Below are 22943 nucleotides of genomic sequence, written 5' to 3' on the forward strand. Positions count from 1 at the left end.
GGCTGGAAGTTAAATTTAAGACTATGCTTGATTTTTGGTTAAAGGGCATGGGTCAAAAAATAGACCTTCAACCTTGGAATTCCCTTTCTCAACCAACATATCATTCTCATATGCAAGATATTATTATTCTGCACTCTGAACAACTATTTGGTCAATGCCCTTAAAAACCTCAAATCAGCATCTTTGTTTTTTTTTGTTTTGGGCCACTGATGTTTATCGTGTCATTTTACTACTTGAACAAGAGAAGTCAAAGCCAACATAAAAACCAAAGAGAGGGCATATAATAGAGTAAAAAATAGCGGGAAGTTTGAGGATTGGGAAGCTTTTAAAAACCAACACAAAACAACTAAAAAGTCATTAAGGTAAAGATGGAATATGAAAGTAAGCTAACCAATGACATTAAAGAGGATACCAAAAGTTACATAAAGTGTAAAAGAGAGGTGGGAATGAATATTGGACTGATGGAAAACAATGCTGGAGAGGTAGTAATGGGGACAAGGAAATGGCAGATTAACTGAATAAGTATTTTGCATCAACCTTCACTGTGACATTCCAGGTGTCGGGGTCATTAAGTGTATGAAATTAATGTAACTAGAGAGAAGGTTCTTGGGAAACTGAAAGGTCTGAAGGTAAATAAGTCACCTGGACCAGATGGTGTACACCCCAGAGTTCTGAAAGAGGTGGCTGAAAAGACTGTGGAGGCATTAATAATGATCTTTTAAGAATAACTAGATTTTGGAATGGTTCCCAAAGACAGGAAAATTGCAAATGTCACTCCACCGTTCATGAAGGGAGAGAGGCAGAAAAACGGAAACTATAGGCCAGTTAGTCTGACCTCAGTAGTTGGGAAGATGTTGGAGTTGACTATTACGGATAAGATCTCAGGATGCTTGGAGGCACATGATAAAAAATAGGCCACAGTCAACATGCTTTCCTCAAGGGAAAAATCTTGCCTGACAAATCTGTTGGAATTCCTTGAAGTAGTAACAAGCAGGTTAGACAAAGGAGAATCAGTTGATGCTGTGTACTTGGATTTTCAGAAGGTCTTTGACAAAGTACCAGACAAGAGGATGCTTAACAAGCTACCGGACTGGGGTATTACAGGAAAGATTCTAGTATGGACAAAGCAGTGACTGACTGGCAGGAGACAAAGAGTGGGAATAAAGGTAGCTTTTTCTAGTTGGCTGCTGGTGACCAGTGGTGTTCCACAGGGGTCTGTACTGGGACTGATCCTTTTTATGTTTTATGACAATGATTTGAATGATGAAATTAATAGCTTTATTGCAAAGTTTTCAGACAATATGATGACGGGTAGAGGGGCAGGTAGTTTTGAGGAAATAGAGGCTACGAAAGGACTTGAATTAGAAGAATATGCAAAGAAATGCAGATGGAATACAGTGTCAGGAAGTGTACAGCACTGCACTTTGGTCGAAGAAATGAACCGGTGACCATTTTCTAAATGGAGAGAAAATAAAAAGGTACTCATGCTGGATTCCCTAAAGGTTAATTTGCAGGTTGAGTCTGTGGTGAGGAAGGCAAATGCAATGTTAGCATTCATTTCAAGAGGACTAGAATATAAAAGCAAGGATGTAATGTTGAGACTTTATAAAGCACCGGTGAGGCCTCACTTGGAGTTCTGTGAGCAGTTTTGGGCCCCTTATCTTAGAAAGAATGTGCTGAAACTGAACAGGGTCAAAAGAGGCTCATGAAAATGATTCCAGGCTTCCCACATGAACAGTGTTTGATGGCTCTGGGACTGTATTCACTAGAATTCAGCAGAATGAGGGGTGACCTCATTGAAACCTATCAAACAGTGAAAGGGCTTGACAGAGTGGATGTTTCTTATGGTGAGAGAGTCTAAGACCAGAGGATACAGCCTCAGAATAGAGGAGCGTCCTTTTAGAATGGAGATGATGAGGAATTTCTTCAGCCAGAGAGTGGTGAATCTGTGGAATACTTTGCCACAGGTAGTTGTGGAGGCCAAGTCTTTATATTTAAGGCAGAGGCCGATAGATTCCTAAATGGTCAGGACATGAAGAGATACAGGAAGGCAGAAGATTGGGGCTGAGAGGAAAATTAGATCAGCCATAATGAAATGATGGAGCAGACTCAATGGGCCAAATGGCCTAATTCTGCTCCTATCTTGTGGCCTTAAGTGTTTTATCATTGAGATCTTGTTTGGTACCAGATCCAACCAGTCACAAGCTGTTTCAGGCAAAATCACCTGCCAAGAACATAGAGGGAAGGAAGCTTTGTCTCGTCCTCTTGGAGCACCAGTATGAATATTATGCCAGGTTACCTCTAGTAAAGGAGATTGAGCTAATTTCTGAAAGCTTTTCTGTTCTTCATTTGAAAGCCCATTTCAATAAAGGTCATTACATATTGCAAAACTAAAGAGGAAATGAGTCCAGATGAATCAGAAGCATTTTAATGGTTTCTGCTCATCTTTTATTGAGGCTTTTGGCATGGATTTTCCCCCACAAAAACAGACATATAGTTGGGCAGCAGTATTAATAGGGAGCAAACATACATATCCCCCCGCCGTTGCTTGGCAAGGGGTCGGTTTTGTTTGACATGGCTGGGGTTAGGAAGTGATATTTGATTATTTTTCTATGGGGTAACTACTGATATTGTAAAGATATTATCTGCTATGGACAGTCTGTAATCCCTCAATTGTTTCAACCCTTAAGATCCATACCTGACTAATGACAACATCACTGATGTGGCCGCCGACATTGTCAAAGTAAACATCCACTCCACTCGGACAGTATTCCGACAGCTTTTCTGTAATATCATCGTTTTTGTAATTAATGGCAGCATCAAAACCCATCCTGCGGATCAAAACTTGAACCTTCTCATCCGTGCCACAGATCCCAACCACTCTTGAACATCCTTCAAGACGAGCAATCTGGTGACAGTTACAATGTTAGGCAATTCAGTAACTACTCTGTTGCCTTAAAATGTGAGAGAAAAGCCAAACACTCCATGACACTACCTCATTCCTAAATGGGATGTAATCATAGAATCTGTGTTAAACACAAAATTACATTATAAAGGACCCCATCTGTATCATTTTGAGCAAATAATAATTACAATTTGTATGTACAAGTATTATTAAGTAATCCTAATGACTTCTAAGGGCAATCAAGTTTTATTTTATCCATACATAAACATAATATTAATATTTTTAGTCACAATTTAAAGAAACGAGTTAACTAACATCCTAATTTCAGTTCAGATTGCAACTAACCTATGAATTTAACTTCACAAATTACTCAAAATAAATTTTAAACTTTTAACCATGGGGCACAATCGCTCTAGTTTTTAATCCAAATGCAACACAACCTATTTTTAAACTGCCCATTGGATTAAATGCTATTAAAACAATAATAATTTGACTCCTATTAATTAACCACACCAACATCCAAATATGCTTCAACTCTCATTTTGTTTTGATTTTTTTTTGCCACTCTACACACTGGCCACAAAAAAGACTAAAATTCCAAATAATGGTAATGAAAAATCTGAATTTTCACATTTTCATTCCTGTCGCACATCTTTCCCAACTCCTCCACCCCCAAGTAATGGATTTGTTTTCTGAACTTAATCCAGCAAATTTACAAAAGATCAAAAACATCAGAGACCGACAAATGTCAAATCAGGTTTGTTAAATACACGAATACAGTGAAGTCCAGGTACAATAAAAAAAACTTGCTTGTAGCAGTATCACAGGCATGTAGGTGTAGACAACACAGAATATAAATTGTGCATAAATTATACAATTCCACTAGCACACAACCTTATTCCATTGCTGGGGCTGTGCAGGGTGGTTCGAGAACCTGATAGCTGGAGGAAAGTAGCTGTTTCTGAGCCTGGTGGAATGGGACTTTTAGGCTTCTGTACCTCCTGCCTGATAGTAGCAGTGAGAAATGTTGCTGGAGCCAATCTTCAAAGAGTCAGGTCTTTTACTCCAAGAGATCTGGAAAAGTTCAGATCCAACAAACACAGGATAGGGAATATACTATGGAAAGTGATGGAGTTCCTGTTCAAAGACTGGGAACTTGCTCCAAACTCCTTCCTGGATATACAGTGTAAACTGTGCTCCTACAGACTCTGCAGCAGAACAGGAAAATAATCTCTGCCTAGCAACACACTTCAAGTTACCAAGTCAGGAAGCTCCCAACAACAGCAGCACCAAACTGCCAAGCAGAAAATAATCAAAGCCCTCTCTCATTACCCAGTGAAGCAAGATAACTGCTAAATTAAATTAAATTGCTAAGTTGAGTTATTATTGTCATGTGCCAAGGTTGTGTCTTGTGTAATGGTAAAACAATAACAGTGCAGAATAATGTGCTACAGTCGCAGAGAAAATGCAGTGCAGGTAGAAGGTGCAAGGTCACCTTGACGTCAAAAGTCCATCTGACATTCTAGAGATCTGTTAAACAGTCTTGTAACAGCCAAGGCAGAAGCTGTCCTTGAGTCTGATATATGCCCTTTCAGGCTTTTGTATCTTCTGCTCGATAGGAGCAAAGACAATATCTGGGATCGGTGAGGTCTTTATGCTTAATCTTTCGCATCCCTGATGCTCCCTGAAGAAGGTGGCAGTGCTTGTCATCGAAATGTCGGTTATAATTGATACCTGTACCCAGCTGGAAGACCGAGAAGAGTTTATTTGTCACATACACTGGGAAAGCACTAGATCCTTCTTCATCTTTCTGTTTGTTGCTTTACCTAGTGAGAAGTGTAGACAAAGTCCATGGAGGACAGGCTGCTTTCCATGAGGAGCTGAGCTGTGTCCACTGATCTGCAGTTTCTTGCGATGACAGGCAGAGCACCTGCTGTACCACGCCGCAATGCATCTGGTTAGGATCATTTTTATGGTGCATCAATAAACACTGGTGAGGGTCAACAGGGACATAACAAATTTCTTTAGCCTCTTGAGGAAGTAGAGGTGCTGGTGAGCTTTCTTGGCCATAGCATCAACATGGTTAGACCAGGAAAGGCTATTGGTGATGTTCATTCCTAGAAGCTTCAAGCTCCAACACTCTCGACTTCAGCACTGATGTAAACGCGAGCTCGGGCACTTCCTCCCTCCTTGAAGTCAATGACCAGCCCTTTTTCCGCTGACATTGTGGGAAAGGTTTTGACATGACACCATATAGTTAGACTCTACATCTGATTGTTGACTATTAGTCACTAAGTCAAGGATCCTGTTGCAGAGGAAGGTATTGAGACCCAGGTAGAGCAGTTTGGAGATTAATTTGTTTGAAATTATAGTATTGAAGGCCTAGCTATAGTTAATAAAAAAGAAATCTAACATGCAGGAGGTGTCTTTACTATTCAGATGTTCCAGTGACAACTGTAGGGCCAGGAAGATGGCATCTTTCTTAGATCTGTTTCAGCAGCAGGTCAAGATTGTGAGGGAGACTAGAGTTAATGTATGCCACGACCAGCTTCATGATGGTGAATGTGAGAACTGGATGTCAAAGCAGCCGGCAGTAGTCGTTAAGGCACATTACCTTGTTTTTCTTAAGTTCTGGGATGATGGTGGTGTTCTTAAAGTTGATGGGAACCTTAGATTGAAGGAGGGAGAGGTCAAGAATGCCAGCTACTCTGTGCAGGATTGAAGGACACACCATGGACATCATCTGATTCAGATATGTTCCATGGGTTTACTCTCTGGAAGGCAGACCTTACATCCACAACTGTGACTTTGAGTAGAGGTATACGGGAGGCTTCCCCATCTGTCCCACTTCGGGATTTAGGAACAGGTAGCAGGAATATTTTTTAATTATCTTAATTTCATTTTTTTTTAAAAACTCTCCTTACCTTTGCAGATTTTCAAACAGACTGGAGATTAAAGATCTAATAATTACCTTTATATGTCACATGTATGTCAAAACAAACAATGAAATATGTCACTTGTTTCAAATCAAATCAGTGAGGAAACCCACAAGTGTTCCCACAATTCCTTTGCCAACAGAGCATGCTCACAGCTCAAGGAACCAAGATGAAACTGAAATTCAAACGTAAATCAAGAGGAAATCAGATTGGTGTTGGAATCACATCCTACATAAAGCCATATTGTTATTATTTATTAGACATCAATCATCCCCATCTCAGGACATCACCATGGGAGTCCCTCAAGGAAATACCCCAAGCTCAGCACTCTTCAGTTGCTTCCATAACCTTCCACCCAACAGGAGGGAGTTCACAAACAATGGTACAATGTTTTATTTCATCTACAGCCCCTCAGTAAATGAGGCAATCCATGTCCGCATACAGTGAGAAGCACAAAACATGCAGGCATGGATTGCTAAGTGGCAAGCAACCGTAGTGCAGTACAAAGCGCCAGAAAATAACCATCCCCAACGAGAGGGTGACTAATCATCTAAACATGACATTCAAATCCAGGATGTATGTTGTATACATTACTCTGACATTAAGTGTACCTATAGAATCCCATTGTTTGCTTCTTACTCTTAATGCTTGATGACTCTGAGTTCAATCTCACTTTGAAATATCTCCCATTTATCAGATACAGCTTTCCCTTTGGTATATGCTCCCATCTGACAGGATTGTCACAGAACTTCAAATTAACCCAGCGAGGGCATCACCCTAGATGATGTGTATAAGCTTCTGTGATTGCATTAATTAGTTAGTTAAGGCCATCAGCCCTACTGGGGCATAGGCCACCGAGAGTAACTCGCCAAAGTAATTTTTCCTGGGCCACTCTTTCAAGTTGTCTCCAGGTGCAGCCCATCTCCTTGGTGTCAGCTTCGAGGTTGTGTCGCCAGGTGTTCTTTGGCTGGTCTCTTTTCCACTTTCCCTGAGGATTTTCCCAATGATGGTAGTGGTGCTGGATGATAGAAGATCGAAGATCGATCAGCCCTGTGGCTTCCACAGACTTACAATTTTCACTATGCAACTTCATGTCTTGTAGGCAAAGATCCTTCCCTTCCAGAGGTGAGGTCTTTGGAGCTTCTGTTGGCTTTGCTATAGTTCTGGGTATTTATGGGATGGGGCTGCTAGCTCCATGCTCAACCCTCCTCCTTTCCAGCTGGCTTCGGGTGGAGAGCTGTGCCGGAGAGAGAAAATGACTTACAGGAACAGAGATCACGAGAAGCTTCGAAAAGAATATCTCATTAAAACTGATCAACTCAAAATTTCATAATTAAGATAAAAAAATGTGTTGAGTATCAAGGATTATGAATCAAGGCAGATACAGAATTGAGAAATGCATTTCAATCATTGGGCCGGCTGGTGGTGTAGTGGTATCAGCACTGGACTTCGAGGCAGATGGTCCCAAGTTCAAACCCAGCCGGGTCCCAACCTGGGCAGCAGCAGTAACTGCGCAGAAGAGGAGCCTGGAAATCTACTTCCATACCTTGCCAGGAAAATCCTAATGACCCTATGGTCCATAGTACAGCGGTAAAAGTCCGTCAGCATCCTGGGACAGAGGTGAGCTTTCTTCATGCTCCACAGGAAATAAAGGCGCTGTTGCTTTATTTGTTGCGCTGTTGCTGTTGATGGTAAATCTAAAAGGTACAGGATGATCAATTAAAGGTGATAAAGCAATCAGCAGGAGGGTGAAACTTAAAAGAAAATGTAGGTGCTGAGTACCTAAATCACTGAAAACAAACGGTACACTCAGCAGGTCAAGCAACAGTGGGGAAATGAAAGTTAACTTTTAACATCAAATGTATCAGAAGTGTTTGAGAGAAAACAAGTTGCTTGTGACCAACATGTTGTACGTACCTGACCAGCTAACATCCCACAAGCTCCTGCAGCACCACTGACCACCATGGTTTGATTTGCTCCAGGCTTCACATGGCCCTTTTCCCTCACACCCAGCAAAGCAGTCAAGCCTGGCAAACCAGCAACACCCAAGAAATAGGAGAGGTGCCCATCTACAAGCTGAGGATCAAGCTACAAGAAAACAAAGAAAAAAAATCTCATGAAATAGAACAATAATGATGGAAGTAATCTTCACCTGTGAAACAGCTGAATGTGGTCTAGTGCAGGTTGAATATTTACATTCCCCAGTTTATAGAACATTGTCACATTGCTGTGTGAATCTTGCAGCACAGTCTGTGAAAGATTTTATACCCTTCAGAATGGAATGCCCCAAGATTATGAAGTGATAAAATGCAAACTCTTGTTTTATTGAAGGAATATAATATTGGACTGGAAATAAAAACAATGAGAATCCTCTTCACTTCACTGAAATTGAGGTGAAACATTATACAATGTGCTACTGCAAAACTATAGCTTCAGGAAACAGTACCTTACTGATAAAATTGCCCTCCCCAAGACCAGAGCAATCAATCTGGAACTTCCCCATCACTACCTGAAATGACAACCTCTAGTTCTGAAGCTATCCTCTGGTTCCAGATGCTCCGACAAACATCCTTTCATTATCTCTCCAATCAAACAGCCATTAGAATCACACATGCTTTAATAAAACCACCCCTATTTCTTACCAAACTCCAATCAGTATTCACCACAATGAGTGCAATCTATTCACCACAAAAAGCATTCAAACTATTATAGCAATGCTTCCTTACTTTCACATTCCAACCTCTTTCTATTATTCAATTGATCCCTATATCTGCTTACAAATTTTGTTTTTCAGCTAAGAGAGAGTCAAATCCCTCTGTAAAAATACACTACATTTTTTCCCATTTGAATGTTAACTTGCTTGCTTATGCTACTTGCTATACATTTCCCTGCTTTGTTCTTCATTTTTCAAATGTTTTGCCCTCTGGGAAAATCCATCATTCTTGCTTACAAACTATCTTCCTCCAACTTACTTTCCAGCTTGCATTGAAACACAAGTAGACCTGGCTCCCACATAATCCGTTCTTTCATCCAAGTCTTTAATATAGATTGTAAATAGTTGAGGCTTGAGCACTTGTCCATATGATTGCCAATTAATAACAGCTGCCACCCATCTACACCAATTCTCATTTTCTCTTTATCTGATCCTCAATCCATGAGAAAATGTCACCTCCAATGTCATAGGATCTTATCCTACTGTCTAATTCAGACATAGTACAGTTTGAGTAAAGTCAGAGATGAAAGTATACAACTACATTCCCTAAGGAAACCATAAGAAACAGGAGCAGAGTTATGCTATTTAGCCCATCGAGTCTGCTCCACCACTGAATCATGGCTAATCCTTTTATTCCCCTCCTCAGCCTCACTTCCTGGCTTCTCCTTGTAACCTTCGGTGCCGTGTCCAATCAAGAACCTATCAATCTCTGCCTTAAATACACCCAATGACCTGGCCTCCACAGCCACCTGTGGTAGTGAATTCACCAGCCTCTGGCTGAAGAAATGAGGGAGGATTTCTTCATGGTATCTGCCTGTGACTGGACCATTAGTGAGGAGAGTTAATACAGAGTAGGGTACTTATATGCACAAAGGGATAGAAATAGGCAACTAACCAACAGCTCAGAGCTGGAGCTGGCCTTGGCTAGCCCATTTATGCTGGCTTGGCATGGTATCTTGATTTATATCGAGATAATGATCGCTGCCTATAGCAGGACTGGGATATCTCACTGCTCACTAATCCGACTTGAACAAACTGCCTCAGTCCTGTTACATGCCACATTTGTTTACCATGTCTTCCCATTATGTACTAACAAACCAGTCTACTCCTTAAACCTCTGAACAGTCTGATCTTTGAAAAGGATAGAATCTCACAATACCACCCTAACCAGAAGGCCTCTATCAAATTATTCTTAAACTTTTTAGTTCTAATAAATAATTAAAAATCTAAGCAGGAATAAGCCCTTTAATTTGCTTCTCTTACTTCACTCAACTCCTTTCTACTTCAACCCAATTAGCATGACTTATCCAGATCTGTTTTTGTCCACGCCGAATAAAGGTGCCGAAACATCAATTGTTTTGTTTCCTCTTCCATTTCCCCCAATATCTACAACTGTTTCAGATTTGCACTATTCTTCACACAAGACCTGACTCTAATTCTAAGGCCATGTTTCCTTACTGTAGATTTCCCTATGCTGCGAATCCGAACGCCCTAACAAGGCAAAAGTATCTCCATTTCTTTATCGCATTCAGAACTAAACAGTATTCCAGATAGGGTTTATTCAAAGGTCTAAACTGCTGCAACACAACATCTACCTTTTTCATCCTACCTCACTAACTGCAGTGGACATTTTGATTGCTGATTCCTGGCTCTGTTTCACTACAGTCTGCCATGTCCCCCACTCCATTTTAGAAAAACATTTCAATATATGGCTGATGTTAATTGAGGGATAACTTCTAGAGATCTTGCCACGAGATCTTCAGCCTGCTTCTGAGAGCTGACAGGAATCCAACTTAACACTTCATTCATAAATCACAACTTTGATTTCTAATTCAGACTTAAGATGCTCCCAATTGAGCCATAGTTAGCCTTGCGCTGACTGTTGACAAAGCATCAGAGAAATTGATTAGGCTGGTGCCAAAGACCTGTTACTCAATTGTCCCAAGTTCAAAATCTGAAATATACACAATTTAAAATGTCGTAATATTTCAAAAAAAGACTTGTGGGAAGGGATTGAGGGAGACTGAACTGGCATAGTGCTCCCAATCTCGGACAGGATTAAAATGGAAGCCATTAAGTGACAAATTACCTTTGTTAGGATTTCTCCATCCACAATGGCGTAATTCTGCCAAGGCCAGTTCATTGAAGTCACAACATCCCATTTCTGAAACAGCAGGTGTTTACTCTCTTCAACCACTCCAACTCCTCCACCATCAGTGACTTTGGATACTTGCCAAGGAAGCAAATATTGCACACCGGTATCTTCATTCATCCTGCAACGCTGCCAAGATCAAATCCAAGCCAACCATCAAATCTGAAACTAAAATTAGTTTTGCATTGACTCAGCAGAGATTGGAATGAAGAAAGGGAATGAACTTGGAAGCAATCCAATCTTTAAATTCCAATTTTGTTGGTCTGCATTATCCCTTAAGTTACCTGCTTTAGTTAAATAGTCCTCTATTTCTCACCAAACATGTCTTGAAATTTGTATTTTGACACCCAACCTCAGCACAAGGGTATAGTGTTCTAGATTTCTATGATCCATCCTTTGAAGAGACACTCAGACGTATGTGAATGCCCCGTTCTTTTAAATTAATGTCCCAATGATCAGAACCCTTGCACATTCTCCATGCCCTCAAGACCTTTGCAGTTGATGATGACCTTCAAAAAACCAAGTCCTATTTTCATTCATCAATGCAAGCCCAGCAATGTTCACAAACTGAAAAGTTATGACCAGAGTGTTGGTTTAAGTGACACTTATTGAGAATTAAATGTTTGAGCACCACAAAGCATACTGCATTCCTTTTAACTCCATCAAATCTTTAACTTTCAGCCAAAATAGAATGCTTAGTTCAGTAGTTACCCTCTGAAAATGGCAGCTTAAACAGTGCAGAATTTCCTCTGCTGTCCACTAAAACACACACCCTGACGCTGTTCTCAAGACTCTGGTCTGGGGTGAGGCCACAACTCTCTAACAAGGTGATGGCTCTAATGCTGTGTCTAACACCTTTATAAATGGAAGTACTGCACATTAATTGTAACCATCAAATTGTGCTCTTAAGAATAAGAATGTACAGAAGAGCAAGAACATGGCTGTTAATAGGGATCTACCTAAATACCAAGCACAAACATCCTACTGAATCTCTTTGGCACTCTTTCTACTGTTACACATCCTTCCTGTAGCCTAGCAACCAGAACTATACAGAATACTCCAGTGCTTTGTACACCTGCAACTCTCGTACTTTCTACAATATGCTTTTCTTCACTATGCTAGCCACCTGATTGAGAAGTTGCAGAACCTGGGCCTCTGTAATTGGATCCTCGACTTCCTACTGGAAGACCACAATCTGTGTGGATTGGTGATAACATCTCCTCCTTGCTGATGATTAACACTGGTGCACCTCAGGTGTGTGTGTGCTTAGCCCACTGCTCTACTCTCTATATACCATGACTGTATGGCAAGGTATAGCTCAAATACCATCTATAAATTTGCTGATGATACAACCATTGTTGGTAGAATCTCAGGTGGTGAATCTCAGGTGGTCACGAGACAGTGTACAGGAGTGAGATATGCCAACTAGTGGAGTGGTGCCGCAGCAACAACCTGGCACTCAATGTCAATAAGACAAAAGAGCTGATTGTGAACTTCAGGAAGGGTAAGATGAAGGAACACACACCAATCCTCATAGGGGGATCAGAAGTGGAGAGAGTGAGCAGTTTCAAGTTCCTGGGTGTCAAGATCTCTGAGGATCTAACCTGGTCCCAACATATCGATGTAGTTATAAAGAAGGAAAGACAGCGGCTATACTTCATTAGGAGTTTGAAGAGATTTGGCATGTCAGCAAATACACTCAAAAACTTCTATAGTTGTACCCTGGACAGCATTCTGACAGGCTGCATTACTTTTCTCATTGTTACCATCAGGTAGGAGATACAGAAGCCTGAAGGCACACACTCAGCGAATCAGGAACAGCTTCTTCCCCTCTGCCATCCGATTCCTAAATGGACATTGAACCCTTGGACACTATCTCACTTTCTTTAATATACATTTTTTTGCACAATTTTTTAATCTATTCAATATACATATACTGTAATTGATTTACTTATTATATATATTTTTCTCTCTCTGCTAGATTATGTATTGCATTGAACTGCTGCTGCTAAGTTAACAAATTTCACGACACATGCCGGTGATTATAAACCTGATTCTGATTCTGACCTGTGTCACCCCTTCAGTGAGCCACAGACTTGCTCTCGTACGGCTCTCTGTACAGCAAAATCCATCAATTATATTTTACGTCCTACCAGACTTTGACTTCCCAAAATACATAACCTCACACTTGTTTGGATTCAATTCTATCTGCCACTGATTTGCCCAATGTTTCAGAGGGATCCATGACCAGCTCTATCCTCAAAACAATCTTCACTGCCATCTATAACTCTACTAATTTTCATGTCAACTGTAAACTGTGACGACAAACCAAGTTATCAGAAGATTGATATTGATGAGAGAGATAAGGGAGACAATGAAGAAGCTTTCAAAATGTTAATGAGAGAGGAGAGAGATACCCGAAAAGAAACAATTAAGAGTATTGACAGACCAGTTGCTTTGAACCTGAACTGTTTGAAGTCTGATGGACAGGCGATACCCCCGCAGGGGGATAAAAAGAACAGGTTCGCTAAGGCACGGGACACACCACGAGATCACGAGACCCTGGAAGAGCGGTGTGCCCCCACAAGTTGGTGGAAGTCTGAAGGTCTGGTTGTGGGAACCGACCATACACACACAGGGTGAAAGGGTACGATCGGCGGGAACCTGGGGTGTGTGTCCGCCCTTGCCTGGGTGCCGGGTTCACCGCAGAAGAACGGTCATATCCGGAGCAGAGGGGTCACAGTCGGTGACCACAGAAGACATAACAAAGGGTCTGCCCGAGAGCTAACTGCGAAGAACAAAGGTCTGTTTGAATCGAAATTTGCATTCTCTCTCTCTCTCTAATGGCACAACAGCGATTACTGCGAACTGTACTAAGCTGAACTGAATTCTGCGTCACTTGAGACTGATCATTTTACCCCTAGACTGCGACAGAGCTTGGTTGATTCCCATTACCCTAGTTCTGTGTACATGTGTGTTATATCATTGCTAACCTGTTGCATTTATATCCTTACGATTAAAGTACTGTGTTACTTATTCTTTAATAAAACTTTATTAGCTTCTGTTAAACCAGACTCCAACTAAGTGGTCCACCTCTGCTGGTTTGGCAACCCAGTTACAGGGTATGTAACAAAACTTAATCAGATCACTTTCATTCTTGTCCAAGTCAATTTACATATTAAAGGTCCCTGCACTAATCCTTCTGCTATGTTCTTGTTGTAGGTTTCCAGTCAGAAAAACAAAGCATATTCACCACTACCCTTTGCCTCAACACTTTATTGCAATCACCAAGGCACACCAGCAGCTGCAGCTTCATTAGGAATTTGAGGAGATTTGGTACATCACCACAAACGTGTAGCAAATTTCTACAGATGTACATTCTGACTAGATGCATCGCTGTTTGGTATGGAGGCTCCAATGTGCAAGATCGAGGAGACTGTTGAGAGCCGCAGCCTCAGCCAGCTCCATCATGGGCACAACCCTACCCACCGTCCAAAACATTCATGGGAACAACCCTGCCTACCGTCCAAAACATTCATGGGCACAAACCTGCCCAACATCCAAAACGTTCATCATGAGCACAACACTGCCCACTGTCCAAAATATTCATGGGCACAACCCTGCCCACCATTCAAAACATCCATATGGTCACAACACTGCCCACCATTCAAAACATTCATCATGGGCACAACACTGCCCACCATCCAAAACATTCATCATGGGCACAACCCTGCCCGTCCAAAACATTCATCATGGGCACAAACCTGCCCACCATCCAAAACATTCACCGTGGGCACAACCCTGCCCACCATCCAAAACATTCATCATGGGCACAAACCTGCCCACCATCCAAAACATTCACCGTGGGCACAACCCTGCCCACCATCCAAAACATTCATCATGGGCACAAACCTGCCCACCATTCAAAACATTCATCATAGGCACAACCCTGCCCACCGTCCAAAACATTCACCATGGGCACAACCCTGCCCACCGTCCAAAACATTCTCAAGCGGCAATACCTGAAGAAAGCAGCATCCATCATTAAAGACCCTCACCATCCGAAGTGCCCTCTTTGCCTCATTACTATCAAGGAGGAAGTTCAAGAGTCCGAAAATAATCAACAGCTTCCTCTCTACCGTCAGATTCCTGAATGGCTAATGATCATGATGTTGTTAATTTGCTTTCGCACTATTTTCTTACTATCTGTAGTAATTTTCTGTGTCTTGCACTGTAGTGCTGCCACAAGACAACAAATTTCACGACATACGTCAGTGTTAATAATCCTGATTATGAATCATCACAGACATCACTGATGAGTTGGTAAAATGAACAAGGCACCAGAGAGAATGTAATCCTGCTGTACAAATTTGATGATCCAGCCATACTAAAACTACAAGTTTTAGTGCATTTCTTAAATGTTCTTCGTCTTTAAGCCTCCACCACCTTCTCAAGTAGTGCATTTCAGATTCCAACCACTCTTTGGGCGAGGAAGATAAAGAACTCTTGATGTATCTCCTGAACTTCTTGCCCCTCTCACAACCTATACCCTTTGGTACATTAGCACCTCTGTTGTTGGAAGAGGTTTCTTATTATTTGTCTCAATGCTTCCTCTCATAATTTTGCACACCTCGCTCAAGTATTCCCCCCTCAGCATCCTATGTGCCAAGGAGAATAAACTCAGCCTATCCATTCTTCTCTCATAAGCTGAATGCTACAACCCAAGTAAAGTGAACCTGCTCTGATCCCCCCACAGTGCAATACTGTTCTTCCTGTAGTGTGGTGATCAGAACGCCCTGAAACTCCATCTATCACTGAACTGTACATCACACTAACTCATCAGTATTGTCCACCAGTACAGTTCACCTCCTTTTACCAAGCCAGTTTTAGATCCCAGCGGTCATCCATTTTAATTCTACTTCCCATTCTGACACGCCAGTTCATGTCCTCCCCTACTGGCATGAGGTCACTCTCAGGTTCAAGGAGCAACACCTCATATTCTGTCTAGGTAGTCTCCAATCTGATGGCATGTGCATCAATTTGTCTAATTTCTGGTCATTTCTTCCCCCATCCCCCTTTGCTTTTTCTATTCCCCATTCTCACTCCCCACTTACCCCTTCCCCTCACCTTCCTCTATTACACCTCCTACTTCCCTTTCTTCTGTAGCCCACTGTCCTCCCCTTTCAGCTCATTTCAGCCTTTTACTTTTCCACCTATCACCTCCCAGCTCCTCACTTCATTCCCCCTCCCCACTTACCTACCTACCATCCCCTTACCTGTGACTTGCCAGCTTGCCTCCCCTCCCCCATTTTCTATTCTGGCTTCTTTCTCCTTCCTTTCCAGTCCTGATGAAGTCTCAGCCTAAAACATCAATTGTTAATTCCTCTTCATAGATTCTGCCTGACCTGCTATGATCCTCCAGCATTTTGTGTTTATGCTCTCATGGGTTGTTGTCCCTTCAAAAAAAAAAAAAAAAAAAAATAATCAAGTTTGTTAGACATGATCTTTCATTAACTATGGCATTCTGGCTATCTTAGTTCTGCCCTTGACAGTGCAGATTAATCCAATCGCTGAATTTTCTTTTCCTCCAAGTAACTTGGGACAGTGTCGGACCTGTCTGGGCTTGAACTTGGGTCCCGAATGGCCTCCTCCTGCACCTATTGTCTACTGTCCAGCAAGGCAGTTCAGAACTCTGTCACATGACCCAAGGGCCGAGTAAGAAACGAACACAGGTGTAGAAATCACACAGGAGGCAGGAATGAATATTCAGACAGGTACTTTACTGGATATTTCGCCTTTTCAGCACAGTTCCAAAACAAAGGCAAACATCCAACTCAGAAATCCAGGCAGTGGTTTAACCTAACAAAAAAACAGAAGTCACAAAGGAGCAGGCAAGCAAGCAGTTCCAAATGCACAACAGACTGGATCCAAAGTTCTAAAATAAACCCCCACAGGTCCCAAATACAAAAGTAGCAAGGCAAGGGCAAAAGACATTCAGAAGGAATACAGCACTGGATTATAAGACTATCAAGCGTTGGCTCAAAGACTGAGCGCAGAACAGCACCATTCACACAGCAGAATAACTAGACGCAAGTGTGGTCAAAAACCAGACAAGTAACACAAGGCTGGAATGCTTAGAAACCAGAAACATACTGGGCGATGGACCCCAAAATCCTGACACACGGATATGTGATTATCTGGTTTATTGCTACTGTCCTTCTTGAACAAAAGGCGTCACATTAGCCACCCTCCTGTCATTTGGCAACTCACCATGTCCAGCAAACAGTTAAGAATCTATCAGGGTCCCAGCAATATCTTCCATCTCCCAGAGAAGCCAAAGATGCACTCTATCAGGGTCTGGGAATTTATTCACTTTTAAACCTGCCTTAATGAGACAACATCAGCAGGTACAATAACAGCATCAAAAAGAAACCGAATGCAAAGTTGAAAAGGAACAAACAACTCATCCGTGAAGTGGAACTGACCAGTCATTTCATAGAGCTGGGGATGAATGGGCATATGGTTCATTTGATTTGTCTGCACTTATCCAGGGTTATCTACAACTTACAACAGATATCTACTCACCATGTAGGGGTCCACAGACAGATATCTTGTGTGAACTTTCACCTGGCCGTCCTGCAAGTCCTCAGGCAGATGACCCTCCTCCATCCTAAAATTCTCTGCCACAGGTTCATCATTCTTATCTAAAGACAAGAGAAGAGAACGGATCTTCACCCATTTATTGAGAATACCCCCACCAAAACCCTATCACTGCAATCATCTTCAGAGCATGCTTGTTCATTTTGGTATCTGAAAATAAAACTCATCTTAGCAAAAGTGGCCATGAACTGTCAGAAGTATCATGAAAACCTAACCAGTTTATTTTTTTTAAATTTATTTATATGCCGCTGTTTGGTCCGCTTAGGCAGAGGCCCAGTTCACAGTGGGGAGAATCTCGGAAGTTGACACGGAATATTACTACATCGTCGCAGCGTTAGACAGCTCTACGGCGACTAGGGTGATGAGCATCCTACAGCACCTTCCAGAAGACAGCCAGTATGAGGCTCTTAGGGAACTCCTCCTAGAGACTTCCGAACTTTCCAAGTCTGAGCACGCCTGTCGGCTTCTCTCACTGCCCGCTTAGGCAACTGCAATCCCCCCTTGGTGGACATCAGCCGTGTTTCATCTTCAGAGAGCTTTTCCTGCAACAACAACCAGGCGAGGTGTGATGGGCTCTGGCTGGCTGTCTGTCCCCTCAAAGACCTCACTGCTCTAGCGAAAGAGACTGACAAGGTGTTTTCCATTACCAAGAGGGCCTGTGCAACCTTACGGCTGGATGACTTTGCTGCCACACCGCCAACTGAACGTGAGATAATCGCTGCGGCTCAACAACGGTCTCCTACCCCGTGTTTCTAACATGCGAGGTTTGGGCCAAGAGCTAAGGAGTGCTGCCCACCCTGCGGGTTCAAGGAGTCGGGAAACAGAACGGCCAGCGCCCATTAGCTACTAAGGGCATCAGTAGGTCAGGCAGTTTGTTGTTCATTACAGACTCTGCTTCCGGGCGCCATTTCCTCTGTGATATGAGAGCTCAAGTGACCATCCTGCCCGCGTCTAAATTGGACAAATGAACTGGGAAATATGGACCGTCTCTCGAGGCTGCAAACGGGAGCGCCATCCGGACTTTTGGTAAGCATGAGATGTCGTTGTACTTCAGCAGGCAGGAGTTTTGCTGGAATTTTGTGTTGGCAGTGGTGTCTATACCCCTTTTGAGGGCCAACTTCCTCCGCACCAACAGCCTTACTCATTGATGTCCAGAATGGGCGCCTTGTCAACAAAGAGACTTTCTGCTCCCTCTCTGGCACACTTAGCGCCACCAGCACTTCAAAGTTGTCCAGCACCCTTTCCACCTCCGACGACTTCCTCCGCCTCCTCACTGAGTTTCCAGACCTGACCAAGCCCACCTTCTCCTCCCCCACCGCTGAATATGGGGTGGAGCACCACATCCTCACCACCAGCCCTCTCATTCACGCCCCTGCCAGGCGCCTCGACCTGGAGAAGCTTACTGTCACTAAGGCAAAGTTTGATGCCATGGAGTGCCGAGGCATCACCAGGCAGTCCAGCAGTCCAGTAGTCCATGGGCTTCCCCTCTCCACATCGTGCAAAAACCGGGGGGCAGGTGACATCATTGTGGCAATTATCGCCATGACCCCTGACCGATACCCAATCCCGCACATCCAGGATTTCTCTGCCCGCCTGCTAGGGAAAATTATTTTCTTGAAGGTGGACCCCATTCGCGGTTATCACCAGGTCCCTGTTCACCCAAGTGACATTCCTAAAGCCGCTGTTATCAGTGTTTGGTTCGTCTGAGTTCCTTCAAATGCCATTCAGGCTGAAGATTGCATCTCAAACTTATCAGCACCTCCTGGACAGTGTTCGCAGGGATTTGCCATTCCTGTTTGTTTGGTAGTCAGCTCTCCTAGGGACAAACATCTCTTACACTTGAGAATCTTTTTCAAACACCTTAGTCAGCACAGTCTTATTGTCAACCCAGCGAAGTGCCAGCTTGGACTGTCCGTGGTCAACGTCCTTGGAAACCGTGTCAATGCAGCAGGGGTAGTTCCCCTGCCGGCTAAAGCTGAGGCCATTAAGCACTTCGCTCGACCAGTCACTGCAGGAGTTTTTGAGCATGGTGAACTTTTATCACCATATTGTCCCCAAAGCGGCTCAGCTCATTCTCTTTGAAACCCTTGAGGGCAAAGCAGAAAAGCACGTCATGGACTGGACAGATGAAATACTCAAGGTGATCTTGGGCATTAAGCAGGTATTGTCCAATGCCAGGCTGTTGGCGCACCCCCTCCCAGACGCACCGATCACTATCACCACGGACACATCAGATTGCGTGGTCAGCACCATACATGAGCAGTTGGTCAGCAAGGAGGAGATGTTATCACCAATCCACACAGATTGTGGTCTTCCGGTTAGGAAATCGAGGATCCAATTGCAGAGGATCCGTAATTTATCAATCAGGATTGTGGGAATGATGGTGTTAAATGCTGAGCTATAGTCGATGAACAGCATCCTAACATAGGTGTTTGTGTTATCCAGGTGGTCTAAGGCCATGTGAAGTGCCATTGAGGTCGCATCTGCCGTTGACCTATTATGGTGATAGACAAATTGAAATGGGTCCAGGTCCTTGCTGAGGCAGGAGTTCTGTCTAGTCATGACCAACCTCTCAAAGCATTTCATCACTGTAGATGTGAGTGTGACTGGGCAATGGCAGCCTCTCACCTTTTTTAACCATCAACTTTGCCCCTGCGAGTGCAAGTACAGCATTTTTATTTTCTCCTGGAGGCTGTCCATTTATGGCTTTTGTGGATCATAAACCCCTAACATTTGCCACAGCTAAGGACTCTGAATCTTGGTCTGCTCGACAGCATTCTTTCTTTTATTTCAGAGTTCACCATGGACATCCAGAAAGTCGCAGGAAAGCGTAACCTCGTGGCCGACTGCCTTTCCCGGTTCTTCACTGGTGCTGTCCATTTGGGTGTGGACTACGCTCCGATGGCGGCAGACCCGGTTTTGGACCCAAGCGTGCAGGCGCTGTTCAGGAGACAGATGGTTGAAATTGGTGGATGTTGCTTTCAGTGACAGTGGCATTTCGTTACTGTGTGATGTGTCAACGGGGCGACCCAGGCCGGTTGTGCCAGCGAGCTGGCAGAAGCACGTTTTCGATGCGGTCCACGGGCTTTCTCACCCAGGCCAGAGACCATCACAGAAACCGGCGACAGAAAAGTCTGTGTGGCATGGGCTTAAGGAGGATGTCCGGGACTGGGCTAGTGCTTGTTTGGGGTGTCAATGCGCAAAGGTGCATCAACACGCCAAGGCTCCTTTTGCAGTCCGAGCGGCATTTCAACCACGTGAATGCCCCACTGCCCCCATCCCACAGGTTTACACACCTCCTTACCATCGTAAGGACACACGCTGACCAGAGGCAGTGCCGTGTCGTCCATTTCAGCCTCAGAGGTATCGTGAGCACTCGTTGGCTCGTGGATTGCTTGGTTCAACATCCGACCGGATGTCTCTTCAGACCAAGGGACGCAGTTTACACCTCAGTGGTTGCCCGTGATCTGGGGGTCACGCTGCACCAGGCCACGGCTTGTCACCCTCAGGCCAACAGTCTGTGCGAGCGGTTCCACCATTCGATGAAAGCCGCTCTCCGTGCATGCCTCAGTGATGGTTTTTGGGTGGACAGATTGCCATGGGTCACGTTGCGCCTAAGGGCAGCTCACACGGCAGACCTTTCCTCTTCTGCGAAGCTCATTTTCGGGCAACCCCTGCGGGTGCCAGGAGTTTCCCCCAACATCCACAGTCCGCTTTGCAGCGGCCATCGGCGTCAAAACTTTCACTCCAGTGTCCACGACGCAGCAAGGCCTGTCACTGTCACACCTGTCACCGGGCCTGCAGGAGGCTAAGTACGCATTTGTGCATCATGATGGACATCGGGGTCCCCCGTGGCCGCCTTATGATGGCCCATCCTGCGGGGAATACGTGTTTTGTTGTTTTTTTTACACTAGACTTTGGAGGTATCCCAGACAGCGTTTCAGTGGATTGTCTCAAGCCTGCCCATTTGGACCTGGCCTCTCCAGTGGAAGTGGCACAGCCCCCACGGAGGAGCCGGCCCCTCACCTCCAGACAGTCTGACATTGACTGTACTTCCTCCCCAGTACCTGCCGTGAAGGCAGGAGTAGGCTTGGCTGAGTTTTGTGGATCCCTGCTCATTTGACCTCATCTGGAAGGGTGAATTTGCTGGGGGGGGGGGCAGGGTGTAGGGACTCCTTAATTTCATTAGGCAGAATTCACCCTGACTGTTAAGGGTTAAGTTCACCATGTATGTTAAGTGTTATGTTTTACATTATTATGTTTTGGGGGCAAGGTTTGTTTACACACACACAATATACATATGACATTACCATTTGTTTGCATTGGGAATAAAGTGTACGTTAGAAATAATTACAGTCATGTCGATTTTTGTCCGCACATTAGCACAGTGCCCTGCAGTACCAGTGACCTGGGTTCAATTCCCCTTGCTGCCCATAAGGAGTTTGCATGTTCTCCCTGTAACTGCGTGGGTTTCCTCCCTCAGTCCAAAGACTGGTAGGCTAATTATAAATTATCCAGTTATTTGCCCCAGGTAAAATTGGGGGTTGCTGGGTGGGCCTGCTCAGAATCAGAATCGGATTTAATATCACTGGCGTAAGTCATGACAATTGTTAACTTTGCCGCAGCAGTGCAGTGCAATACATAATAGAAAAAACATGGATTACAGTAAATATATAAAACAAGTAGTCCAAAAATTGAAATAAAAAGATAGTGAGTTAATGTTCATGGGTTCAATGTCCATTCAGAAATCGGACAGCAGAGGGGAAAAAGTATTTCCTGAATCATTGATTATGTGCCTTCAAGCTTCTGTACCTCTTTCCCAGTGGTGTCAAGGCATGACCTGGGTAATAGGGATCCCCAATTATGGACACCACCTTTTCAAAGCATTGCTCCTTGAAGATGTCATGGATACTATGGAGGATAGTGTCCACGATGGAGCAGCTCACTTTGATCCTATGCAGATGGTGATGCAGCCAGTATCTCAGCCATTTCTGCACTGTATCTCAATCAATAAATAAAAACATTTTAAGTGTACATTAGTGTGCTCTGAGGTTCAAATGAGGACAGTTCTTAATTTAATTTAACAGGATGCAGTAAAGTCAGACCAAAGGACTGGAAAAGGCTTTCTTTGTAACCTGATAGCTCCCTCTGCTGGGGTTATGATCATGGTGACAGAGGATTTTATCCAGCTGGGTGGCCACAACCTGTATTCACACCAGGTATACCAATACACACAAGACAGCTGTCTGCTTGCATACAATAGTTGCACTAGCAACATTGGCTGCAGCAGCTTTGTTTCTGCATAAAACATTAGCATAAAACATTAATAAAAACTGCTGTCACTGGAAATCAAATACAAACAGAAAATCCTGGAAATAGCAGATCAGAGTTAATGGTTCAGACTGAGAAGTCTTTGTCAGAACTAAGAGAAAAAAATTAGTTTCAATTTAGTGAGAAGATGGAAGTGATAGACAGGACAAGGAAATACTTGAAACAAATTGGGCCAAATAACTTCAAGCTTGCAATGGGTCTCATTATAGAGTGAAAGTAGCCTAAACAGATGGATCAGAGCAGTGA

At 43.5% G+C, this 22943-nt stretch overlaps 1 protein-coding gene across 6 annotated transcripts in view; it reads right to left on the minus strand.

The window, feature by feature from the left end:
* The window catches only part of ptgr2 (prostaglandin reductase 2), a 56830-nt gene that overhangs the window by 13872 nt on the left and 20015 nt on the right, over positions 1-22943 (minus strand). For 3 of the 6 annotated variants that reach the window (XM_072264104.1, XM_072264121.1, XM_072264113.1), the window contains 4 exons: positions 17292-17410; positions 10644-10835; positions 7759-7929; positions 2699-2908 (listed from right to left, as the gene is read on the minus strand). In XM_072264104.1, coding sequence (XP_072120205.1) covers positions 2699-2908; positions 7759-7929; positions 10644-10835; positions 17292-17410 — 692 coding nt within the window. Of the gene's footprint in view, positions 1-2698; positions 2909-7758; positions 7930-10643; positions 10875-17291; positions 17411-22943 lie in introns of those variants that run through there. The other 3 variants (XM_072264128.1, XM_072264143.1, XM_072264136.1) reach the window with 3 other exon arrangements.

This window comes from Mobula birostris, chromosome 1 (genome assembly GCF_030028105.1).
Source record: "Mobula birostris isolate sMobBir1 chromosome 1, sMobBir1.hap1, whole genome shotgun sequence".
NCBI classification, from domain to species: domain Eukaryota; kingdom Metazoa; phylum Chordata; class Chondrichthyes; order Myliobatiformes; family Myliobatidae; genus Mobula; species Mobula birostris.